This window comes from Carassius carassius, chromosome 20 (genome assembly GCF_963082965.1).
Source record: "Carassius carassius chromosome 20, fCarCar2.1, whole genome shotgun sequence".
NCBI classification, from domain to species: Eukaryota; Metazoa; Chordata; class Actinopteri; order Cypriniformes; family Cyprinidae; genus Carassius; species Carassius carassius.
Window position 1 is genome coordinate 17363531 of NC_081774.1, and position 12019 is coordinate 17375549.

At 37.0% G+C, this 12019-nt stretch overlaps 1 protein-coding gene across 3 annotated transcripts in view; it reads right to left on the reverse strand.

Annotated features, from left to right (window-relative positions):
• The window catches only part of mast3a (microtubule associated serine/threonine kinase 3a), a 32054-nt gene that overhangs the window by 1534 nt on the left and 18501 nt on the right, over positions 1-12019 (reverse strand). For 2 of the 3 annotated variants that reach the window (XM_059501941.1, XM_059501939.1), the window contains 18 exons: positions 11682-11783; positions 10759-10891; positions 10571-10632; positions 9605-9690; positions 9028-9236; positions 8755-8893; positions 8531-8663; positions 7751-7916; positions 7376-7477; positions 5203-5325; positions 5010-5113; positions 4738-4913; positions 2578-2702; positions 2264-2461; positions 1759-1985; positions 1147-1269; positions 921-1057; positions 654-832 (listed from right to left, as the gene is read on the reverse strand). In XM_059501941.1, the coding sequence (XP_059357924.1) occupies positions 654-832; positions 921-1057; positions 1147-1269; positions 1759-1985; positions 2264-2461; positions 2578-2702; positions 4738-4913; positions 5010-5113; positions 5203-5325; positions 7376-7477; positions 7751-7916; positions 8531-8663; positions 8755-8893; positions 9028-9236; positions 9605-9690; positions 10571-10632; positions 10759-10891; positions 11682-11783 (2524 nt within the window). The remainder of the gene's footprint in view (positions 1-653; positions 833-920; positions 1058-1146; positions 1270-1758; positions 1986-2263; positions 2462-2577; positions 2703-4737; positions 4914-5009; positions 5114-5202; positions 5326-7375; positions 7478-7750; positions 7917-8530; positions 8664-8754; positions 8894-9027; positions 9237-9604; positions 9691-10570; positions 10633-10758; positions 10892-11681; positions 11784-12019) is intronic. The other variant, XM_059501940.1, reaches the window with a different exon arrangement.

A 12019-nucleotide genomic window follows, 5' to 3' on the forward strand; every position in this document is an offset into this window, starting at 1 on the left:
GACGGTAACTCGGGGAGAAGAATTGTTGAATAAATTATATTATTGTTTTCTTTGCACACAAAAAGTATTCTTGTAGCTTCGTAAAATTACAGTTGAACTACTGTGTATGGAGGATCAGAGAGGTTTAGTAATTAATGACAGAATTTTTGAGTGAACTAAACATTTAACAAAAATAAAATAAACATTCAAAAACATTTGATAAAAAACTATTTATAGTTCAGTGCTCTAATGCTCCTCCACAGTGTTTACAAATTATATACATTTTATATATTCACTACTGTTCCAAAGTTTAGGATTGTTAAATCTGTTTTTCTATTGTGAATGTCATGAATTAATAGTTATGAATTCATAAATACTCAACAAACTGAACCAACCATGCCTTGTCATAATAAAGGTCAAATTATCTGATTTAAAGACACTTATTGATGTTCACACACAATCATGAACGTCTGCAGGGATCCTCATACGATATCATTCAGTGAAAATAAGATTTTCAAATGTTAATAAGCTATGGAACATTGTTTTGTTGAGAAATAAAACTACTTTTCAAGAATTATTTTCTATTTAAGAATTTGATTCCTTGAAGGGGTGATTCTCTATATTTTATTCTATCTAATTCTGGATCTGACAGTGAGAGAGAGTCTAAGTCATACCACATGACAGGTCTGGAGCTGGGCTTCTGCACGGGGTGTTGGGCCCCGGAGACAAGCTCGGCGTTGGAGAGTCAGACAAGCTGTCGTTAGGTGAGTGCTGAAACCCCGCTGAGAAACTGCGACTGTTCTGAATCGCCGGATTGTGTTTGGGCAGCTTCTTCAACAGGTTTCGTCGTTTGCTTGAAAAATCAGGCTTAAATTAGATTTTGGGTTTCAATGATTTTTAACTAGTTTAAGATATTCCAGAAGACACTACATCTTTCCAACCTGTCTTGACCCTCTTTCCTTTTGCTCTTTTTACTGCGTCGTGCCATCTTCCCCTTTGAGTTGGTCTTTCTCGCAGGCCCGATTTTAATGGACGTATTCTCAAGAGGAGTGGTCTGCAGAGTCACTTTACTGCCACTCTACAAATGGAAAAAATCAAGAAATCAAGCATCTATACAAGTCCTTAATTAAAAAGCACATGAACTCTAGATCTATTTGAGAATCTCACCTTTAGCAGAAGCTCCACCACATCGGTGTGCACCAGACCCTGGATACACTCTCCATTCACGTGAGTGATGAGGTCACCAGCCCTCAGCCCGGCCTCGTGAGCAGGACTGCCGTCTTCAACACTCTAGATCAACGGCGACACATAAAAGTGCATTTAAATGGGTCAAACCAATAAAATGTTAGTACACCGAGTTCGGAGTCTGGTTAACCATAGTGGTGAACCGAAATTAAATTATGTATTGAAACTGAAATTAAATTTTTCATTTAGCCAAAAACATTTATGGCTTTCCTTGGGTAAGTGATGATTTGTGACATTGTTTATACTGTATCTTTTTACAGTCAAAACACTGATTGAGCAATTACATGAAACATTTCACTAAGTCGTACTGTTTCTTTTAGTATACATTCTGATGTTCATTTTTGTTTATTTCATGCTATAACTAGTAAGAGAAAAGAAGAGATCTTCAGTTTACATGCTGCTTGAAAAGAGGAAATGAGTTTCAGTCAATGATTTCGGCCCACCAAAGCTGTTTTGGCCAAAAAATATGGCGAAAAATATTTTTGGTGCATCACTAGTTAACCATGTGATTCACACTGCATCGATAATACCTACCCAAACCATGTGGTGCACCGTGTAGACATCAGTGTCGCCCATGTAGACCCGAATGGCACGGAGCGCAAAGCCGTACTTCCTCCCAGAGCTGTGGATGACCACAGGAGGACGAAGACTGCTTACGCTGAGAGAGAGGTCTCGGTTGGGGGAAGAATCCCGAGATGAAGGGTTGGATGAGAGAGAGTGTGAAGACATGGGGCTTGTCTGGAGCCCACCAGGGATGTCATCTACAGATATAATACATGATCATATACAAGATAAATGCCTCATAACAGCTGCAATATCCAAACATTGGTATTAAATATCTAACACAAAGTTTGTTAAGTCATGTTCCGCTTTCATCTACGTCAATAAGCTCACTGTTGCTCTCAACTGTTCATTGTTCTCTTGAAACCACCTGCTTCACTTGTTTATTGTGGTAGTCACATGAATTTCGGTTGCCTTCAGTGTGATGGTATCACATGATGGTACAACGTCTACATGAACACATCTGAGCTAACTGTACCTGCTGTGACGATGAGGGAAAGGCCAGACACGGATGCAGACTTAGGGACTTTGCATATAAATGGTGAGCGTAGCTTCTCTGGGGTCTCCTGCTGGAGTCCGAGGCGACGTGGACCCTTGTGGTCCCTGCGATTAGTAGGTCTTGTTCCAGTGGAGTTACTGCGCAGACGAATTCGCTGGAGATTTGAGACAAGACCTTCTGAGAAAAAACAAATACATAAGACAACTCAAACAGAGAATGAGCATTTACAGACTGACCAAGTCACTCTTAAATTTGATCAAATATTAGATTAAAATATGCATAAAAACGGTTACCCTCATCCTCAGGAAAAGCAAAGTGCGGCATAGCATCAAGGCTCTGAGTGCTGTTCAGAATCAGAGGACTAGTGCCCCTCTCATGCTGAGAGGAACTGGATGATGCTCTCGGCCTCGGACTTGGACTGATTGAAAAGATATACAACAAATTTTGACTTCAGGCAAATAAACAACACTTTGAAGAAATAAGAAATAAAAAAATACCTAGAATCATACAAAAATTATGACTGCCTGAATATAACCCTTCGGACACTTTTGTATTACTTGTATAAAAGAAAAAAAAAACCAGCATTATATCACTTTTTTTTTAAAAGTGGTATACTACATGACTGTCACTAGTGTTATGGTCCCACTTTATATTAGGTGGCATTAACTACTATGTACTTAATTATCATTTGGTACAATGTACTTATTGTGTACACACGTCTTTAGATGTACAAGTACTTATATTTTTTAAAACACCCATCTGTAACTACACTGTTGACCCATTCCTTACACCTTAACCCACCCTTAAACCTGTGCCTAACCTCACCCGTATCCCACCTAAATAACAGCAAAAGTGTTTTGCAATACAATATGAACACAATAACTACATTGTACTTATTTTTTTTGATGTAAGTACAAAGTAGTTAAAGCCACCTAATATAAAGTGTGACCGCTGTTATTTTAGAATTATTCACGTACACTTTTGGACTTTGGGCCGGTACTCGATGTGTTTTCACTGCGGGAACCAGGATCTAAATAAAGTTCCAGGCAAAAACTTGCCCCTCAGAGAGTCCCTGTTCACGTGGTAATATTTTTTAAAGGTCTGGAACTTTTGGGGGTGGGACTTGGGCACTGAACATGCTGATTGGTTGAGTTCACGCAGCAATGCATTTCAACCACAATATATTCACATAATTTTAAAACAATTTTACTTTTACTGTGTCATAAAATGTAGTTTTAAAAGTATTTCAGGCGAGAATCTGCAGTTTATTTATAAAGACAGCGCCTATTTGAAAACGTTCATCGCTGACTTCAGAGACATGAAGTCCACACGATCACTGGGCGCTCAGTGCTCATGTATCCCGACAAGAGCAGCCTCACCTCAGCTAGTCCTAGAAATGTAGCCATTGCAACTGATTGCAACAGGTAGTTTTTGGTCTTTATTCTATTAATATGTTAAAATAAAAAAGGCAATGCTGTTTGATATAAATAATGCATGTACGTTTCCTGAACTACATTTCTGTGGCTATTAATATGTTTAAATTAAAACGAAAAGAGGCAGTGGAGTCTGATAACATATTTTGTCTAAAAACAGTGAGGAAAATTGCAGTAGCCAAATCGACCTGACTGATGTTTTCAAGTACGCTGCTATTCGCAGAAGTCTAACATTTTTGTGTACTTGGTATTGAGAAACACAGGCAGACCTACGTCCCCAAACTATTTAGCCTAATATTCACAGTGCTTTAGACGTTGATGGAAATGCAGACAGCAACAGATCTGTGAGGAAAAAAGTTCCTGTGACAAATTGTTCCAGGTAATTTTGGTGGAAAAGCAGCTTAAGTGTATGTTATCTAGCGTTTTAAAATCTATTCAGATTTTAAAATTCATTTTGATTGTTTGAGTGAGGTCACAGGGAACAGAATAGTGCCTGATGCTGTCAGTGCACTTTTCGGGTAACTCCGGTCACAACGCCGTTGTCTGCAGAGTTCAAGATGTTCATAGCCTTTGTTAGTTTGTTAGCCTCCATCGCATATTCACTGGATTAGGGATGTTCTGTACTTCGCCAAACTGGAAAAAATTAGACATTTTTTAAGGGACTCCCAGGCAAAAATTTTAAGACTTGGGACCCCTTTTTTGAATATGTTGGGAAGTTGACCTTTCCAGATAATCCTCAGTAAACTTAGTGTCCCGAATTTTTGCTGCAAATGAATGGGCAGTAGCCCTTTGAACCGTTACTCACAGCTACTCACAGTTTTGTTTGTTCTTATTTCATGTTAAAATTTAATAAAGAGATTGATGGAAAAAAATAAATAAATGAAAAAAAGATTTTAAAAGTCACGTACTGTATTCCAGCCTTTAGCATTACAGCATTCCTTGCAAGCTTATCCAGGTATATACTCCAGAAATTTTATGTAGTGTGTTAGTATGGGCTTCTATACATAGCCTAGTGCTCACCTGCCCCTGTGTGAATCCTGCTTCCTGTCGTAACTTGGGAGCTGTCTAGGGGTTTCTACTGGAGAGAGCATTGAATGACCGTCCCACCGGTCCTCCTTCTCCTCACTGCAGCTCCGCTCAGAGGAGGACAGGCTCAAGTTAGAGGGAGAAGCCAGCTGCTCGGTGCTACTGTACACCTGATTCACAAGACAAAAACAGGTCATGACCTGCTCCCTACTGTATTAAATGCCTCAGCCTGCCTGACTGACATCGTGCACATTCAGCTATTTCACCTTGCTAAAGCGATGCGAGCAGGAAGAAAACTTGATCTCCTGGTAAGATTCATCATCGTTGGTCTCATCATCCTCCTCAGAGTGATGGTAACGCTCAGTACGTGCTGGGAGGCAGATGCACAGAAGGTTCAGTTGTATCTATATTATATTTATGATTCAGAAAGAGTCATAAAAGAGCAAGGAAGCCACCTACTGTCAAAGTAGCTTGTGTCTTCTTCCGTTTCAAGCTGTGGAATGAACTCTGCTTTCTGTCTTAACAAGCCACTCCAGTCCAGACCACGGAAGAAGATGTGATGTTTGACCTCTGCTGCCCCTCCTGTAGGTCATACCACACATGATCCAATGCTGGCTACATTATTGGGACTTTATCATGTTCCTAAATAGAAGTGTTGTTATTGTTAACTAAAGACTGTTATGAAACAAAATTAGTTGCAATGGCTACAGTTAACAAACTGAAATATAAGAAACAAAATTGAGTCAATATATATATATATATATATATATATATATATATATATATATATATATACATACATATATATATATACATATATATATACATATACATATATATATACATATACATATATACATATATACATAACATACATAACATACATAAAATAACATAATATATATATATATTATGTTATGTATATATATATATATATATATATACAACCCGAATTCCGGAAAAGTTGGGACGTTTTTTAAATTTTAATAAAATGAAAACTAAAGGAATTTCAAATCACATGAGCCAATATTTTATTCACAATAGAACATAGATAACGTAGCAAATGTTTAAACTGAGAAATTTTACACTTTTATCCACTTAATTAGCTCATTTAAAATTTAATGCCTGCTACAGGTCTCAAAAAAGTTGGCACGGGGGCAACAAATGGCTAAAAAAGCAAGCAGTTTTGAAAAGATTCAGCTGGGAGAACATCTAGTGATTAATTAAGTTAATTGATATCAGGTCTGTAACATGATTAGCTATAAAAGCTTTGTCTTAGAGAAGCAGAGTCTCTCAGAAGTAAAGATGGGCAGAAGCTCTCCAATCTGTGAAAGACTGCGTAAAAAAATTGTGGAAAACTTTAAAAACAATGTTCCTCAACGTCAAATTGCAAAGGCTTTGCAAATCTCATCATCTACAGTGCATAACATCATCAAAAGATTCAGAGAAACACAATCCGCCGTGCCATCAGCAGATGTCAACTAAAGCTCTATCATGCAAAAAGGAAGCCATATGTGAACATGGTCCAGAAGCGCCGTCGTGTCCTGTGGGCCAAGGCTCATTTAAAATGGACTATTTCAAAGTGGAATAGTGTTTTATGGTCAGACGAGTCCAAATTTGACATTCTTGTTGGAAATCACGGACGCCATGTCCTCCGGGCTAAAGAGGAGGGAGACCTTCCAGCATGTTATCAGCGTTCAGTTCAAAAGCCAGCATCTCTGATGGTATGGGGGTGCATAAGTGCATACGGTATGGGCAGCTTGCATGTTTTGGAAGGCTCTGTGAATGCTGAAAGGTATATAAAGGTTTTAGAGCAACATATGCTTCCCTGTAAACAACGTCTATTTCAGGGAAGGCCTTGTTTATTTCAACAGGACAATGCAAAACCACATACTGCAGCTATAACAACAGCATGGCTTCGTCGTAGAAGAGTCCGGGTGCTAACCTGGCCTGCCTGCAGTCCAGATCTTTCACCTATAGAGAACATTTGGCGCATCATTAAACGAAAAATACGTCAAAGACGACCACGAACTATTCAGCAGCTGGAAATCTATATAAAGGCAAGAATGGGACCAAATTCCAACAGCAAAACTCCAGCAACTCATAGCCTCAATGCCCAGACGTCTTCAAACTGTTTTGAAAAGAAAAGGAGATGCTACACCATGGTAAACATGCCCCGTCCCAACTATTTTGAGACCTGTAGCAGAAATCAAAATTGAAATGAGCTCATTTTGTGCATAAAATTGTAAACTTTCTCAGTTTAAACATTTGCTATGTTATCTATGTTCTATTGTGAATAAAATATTGGCTCATGTGATTTGAAAGTCTTTTAGTTTTCATTTTATTAAAATTTAAAAAACGTCCCATCTTTTCCGGAATTCGGGTTGTATATATATATATATATATACACATACACACACATAACATATACATAACATAATATATATATATATATATATATATATATTAAAAAGAATTACTTAAACCTTAATATTAAAATGGATTCCCATACAAAATATAAAATTAAAAGTTAATTCAAAATATCAATAATTACTATAATAATCACATACATAATATTAAAATAAATCTGATAAATGGGCATTCATTAGGACTAAACTGGCAAAACACCCACCAGCTCCCAAGCGTTCTTTGGGACTCTGTCTCAGCAGTTTTGTGATGAGGTCTTGAGACTCAAGAGGCAATGCATCATCACCCTCTGGCCACTCAATTTCATCTATGAAGTGAGAGGGATGCAGAATTATGCACACAACATTAATAGTATAAAGAAGAATTTTACATTGTTGGTAAAGCACTAAAAGCATTTCAAAATATGAGCCCGTATCAAAAAAGAGACCACTTCCAAGTATATGATATTCTGATGCTTAGATACAGCTCAGATTCGTTCTGCAATGTAGGGCAATGGGAATCTTTTACACTTGTTTAGCAGAAATAATTTCAATCATGACTGAATTCTCAGGGTTAGGGGTTAAAATTCCTTGATTCTTACCACTGACAACCTGGCCAAAGAGCTCTTCTGGAGTGTCTCCAAAGAAAGGCACACAGCCCACCAGGAACTCATACAGGATAATGCCCATGGCCCACCAATCAACAGGTTTTCCATAACCTTGCCTCAGGATCACCTCTGGTGCAATGTACTCTGGAGTGCCACAAACCTACAAAACAACAGTGAAAAAGTTCGCCCAAAATGGAAAATGCTGTCATGATTTACTAACCCTAATATTCTTCCACCCCTGTGTTTTCTTTCTTCAGTTAAACAAAATGTTAGAACAACCAAGCTGTGGTCATTTTTAATGCTACCATATCAGTAAAAGAAGAAAAAAATACAAGTAAGAATTTTTCTGAAGCGATAGTATAGCCCATGTGAAAAAAAATCATAACTAATTTAACTCCTTATTTGTTCAATATTACAATATTGCGGAATAATGACAATAATGAAAGTTAAGGAAATTTAAGAAAGAAAAAGTTGCCATTTTGTCCTTTCTTCAGGAACTTTGCAGTAATAAAATGAAAAATAAAATAATATATCTAATTGAAATCATTATTTGCTCAAAGCCTTCCATTTCATTTACTTCTCAAATCTTCTAAAATCACAGTTTTTTTCCTTGAAGTAAAGCTAAATGTATGCTACTCTGACAAGTTTCCGAATAAAATAAAATAAAAAATATGTGGTAGAAATAATGTGATTAAATTAAGAGAAAACTAGTCCATTAAATGTGAACCCTTTAAACTAGTACAGTATTTGTGCTGAAAGTACAGGCAGACTGACCTGTTTATCAATGAACTCTCTTGTGTCTTTCTCCATGTGTTCTTCATACAGGTTTGTGGTCATGTTCATTAAACCGATTTTAGACAGACCGAAGTCAGTCAGTTTAATGTGCCCCATTGATGTAATGAGCAAGCTGAAGACAGGAAACAAACAAAGTGAATGCAATGTTTGCAGGATGTGGAGTCATGGATAACTTCAGGATTACATCATCAAGCAGCTCTTACTTGTCAGGTTTGAGATCCCTGTGCACGATACCATAATTATGAAGATATTCTAGTGCCAGAACAGTCTCTGCAAAGTACATTCTGGCCATGTCCACCGGCAAGGGACCCATATTCTTCAGCAAATTTGCACAATCTCCACCTGCAAAGACAGTTTCATATTAAAACATTACAGCTGCAGACTCACGACTGTATACACGAGGAATGACGCATGTGTGTGTCATAAGATTAGATCAAGGAACATATTTGCAACAACACATCAATCTTCTGACTCACCCTCCACATACTCCATGACCATGCAGAGGTGCCGTCGTGTCTCAAAGGAGCAGAACATGCTGACCACAAAAGGGTTCTCTGCAAACGTCAGGATGTCTCGCTCCACAAACACCTGCTGGATCTGGTTCCTCAGGATCAAGTTCTGCCGGTTGATCTTTTTCATGGCAAATCGCTGCCGTGTCCCACGATGCCTTACCAGGTAAACAGCCCTGCAAGTCAACACTCGAATCAGGATCAAAGCTGATTAAGATTTTTAAGGCTGGAATACACAACAAAACATTTCAAATCTCAACAGTTTTAAAATCAGACACTTGTTGCCTTTGTAAATGGTGAGAGAAAGAATCATAACCCATGTCATTTTTTATTAAATGTCATCTCTGACTGTTCAAAATTTGGAGACTTGATCTGACTTTCCACAACTAGAGTAGACCTCGCCCAAATTCAAACTGAGAAAAAAAACTCTAGACGAAAGTTGTATAGTGTATTCCAGCCTTTCATTAACTGAAGATCTAAATTCATGTGATTCTAAAACAGTCTATTCCTTCTCTAAAGAAAAAAGTAGTAACTGTAAGCTCACCCATAAGCCCCATTACTGATGAGCTTTATAGTCTCAAAGTCTCTTTCCAGAGGTTTTCTTCGAGGCGTTGTGGTTCCAGGCCGATTCTAGGACACAAAATATGACACCGAAAACCCTCAAGAACAGAACAATACAACATCTATTTGACAGAAATTCAGAAGTCACAAGCTAGAAAGATCATGAACTGGTCAAGATCATAAACGTTTTTTTTCTCCACAACAGTTAGGTCAACTTGACATATAAATGCATGTACACTACCATTCAAATGTTTAAGGTCAATAAGATTTGTATTTTTCCAATTTAATACAACCTTGCCTAAAAAAAAAGGTGAAGACATGTTACTAATGATTTCCGTTGAATACTGTTCTTTTGAAAAAAAATGCATCACAATTTTTATCAAAATATTAAGCACCAAAAAGGTTTTCAATATAAGAAATGTTTCTTGAGCAACAAATCAGCATATCAGAATGACCTATAAAGCACCATGAGACAATGAAGACTTTAGTAATGGAATAATAGAGTAAAATAGAAATTAAATAGATGCAGCCTTGATGAATACTTTCAAAAACATCTTTTGACCCAATTGGTAGCACATTCAGATTTTACAACTGCTTTTAATGTGACCCATCCAGTATCAATAACAATGTACTGCTGTTCTGAGAATGGCAGACTTGAGCAAAGTAAGTAAAATGATAGAAAGTTAAAAGTTAATTTGAAATAAAAAGTTAAGCTTTTACTACACGCATATGGGTTCAATTTGCACCAATATTACTGCAATGCACATTTGCTATTTCATTTTACAGCAATTACACTTTTGAAACACAGACTTCTGAAATAGTTTGCTCCTTGGCTGAGAAAGAAATTCTAAGCTTGAACCACTTGGAAAGAAAAGTATGAGACCTCCAGCATTGTTGAGAAACAGTGAGCCATTCTAAGATTTTGTCAAGCTTTGATTTATTTTCTTACCTCTGAAGTGTCACCCAGTTCTCTGCTTGGGCTGCCTGAGTTGTGCTCAAGATGTACCATGTCTGAACCAAGAGACAAGAGAAAACTCAATCCCTTGTTTGCCTAAGGCTAACATTAAATTACCCTTTACAACATAGACAAAAAAAGTATAATTTAAGGGTGAGGTGCTAGATAAATCATAATTATACCCTCCAGGGGATCTCGGGTGAGACCCAGTTGGCTGATGATGTATCGGGGGATATCAGTCTTGATGCCCTGGCCAATTTTCGCATGGTCTTCTGCAACTTCAAGACGCTGATAAAACTCCTCAGGGTCAAACTCCTGATGGTTAAAAGAAACATGGTGTGTCAGCATTACATAAATAGCATTAGACTGAGTCCCAGTCTTCACGATGTAATTAATAACAAAAGGTTGATTAATATTCCACAGGTGGTTTTCAAAATGCTATGGAACCCTCAACATTCTGCTTAGGATTTACATATATTTTATGTCTGGAATAACATGAAGAAACAGAACAAACTGAGACAGAACTAAATCCAGGAGAACTGTGGCAATGTCTCCAAGATGCTTCAAGAAACCTACCTGCAAAGCTGCCTGAAAAACAATGAGCAAGTGCACCTATATCAAAGAAAGCTGCTTTAAACGCAAATGATGCTCATGCCAAATGTTGATTTAATGTAGTTAAAAGAAATTAATTTATAAAATAAAATCTTTATGACATTATTTTGACAGCATCCTCATTTTAAAGCATTATTACACAAGTGCCTAAAACCTTTAACAGTGCTGTAGCTTTGCAGGTAGTTTCTAGTACATGTATGTACGTGTATAAATATTATATATATATATATATATATATATATATATATATATATATATATAATAGAAATTGAGAATATTTATTCATTTTACAATTAATTTATTTCTCATCAAATCTAAATTTGTCTAGTTGGTATCCAGTAATCAGACATTGTTAAAGCTGTATCTCTCTATATATACTTTTCAAAACCATAAATTAAAATTGGTATTGGACCCAAAAGAGAAAATATGGTTTCCATGTGATAAATATAAATTCCTCCTAGTACAGAATCACAGTGTTTAATCATCTTTTTACCAGACATTCCAGTAGTCTTGCTGGTCTGGAAATAATGATTAGAATCTTCTTCACGAGTTTGTTAATTACAGTCACTTCCTCACTCTCAGAGCGCTCATATGCCTGTGGGTAAAAAAAACACACACACTCAGGGCCAATGCAAATAAACTTTGAGCACAAAACAAAACAACCTACACTTTTGCATAAAATTTGGTATACATAACCAAGAGTCAGATCTCAAACTGTAGAAGTTACAGAAATGAGTGACCCAATTTACTGTGAAAGGACACAGAGAAGTAATCATAGAACAAGACCATAAAACCCCCTCAAGCTCCCAATGACATTTCAGACAAACAAGT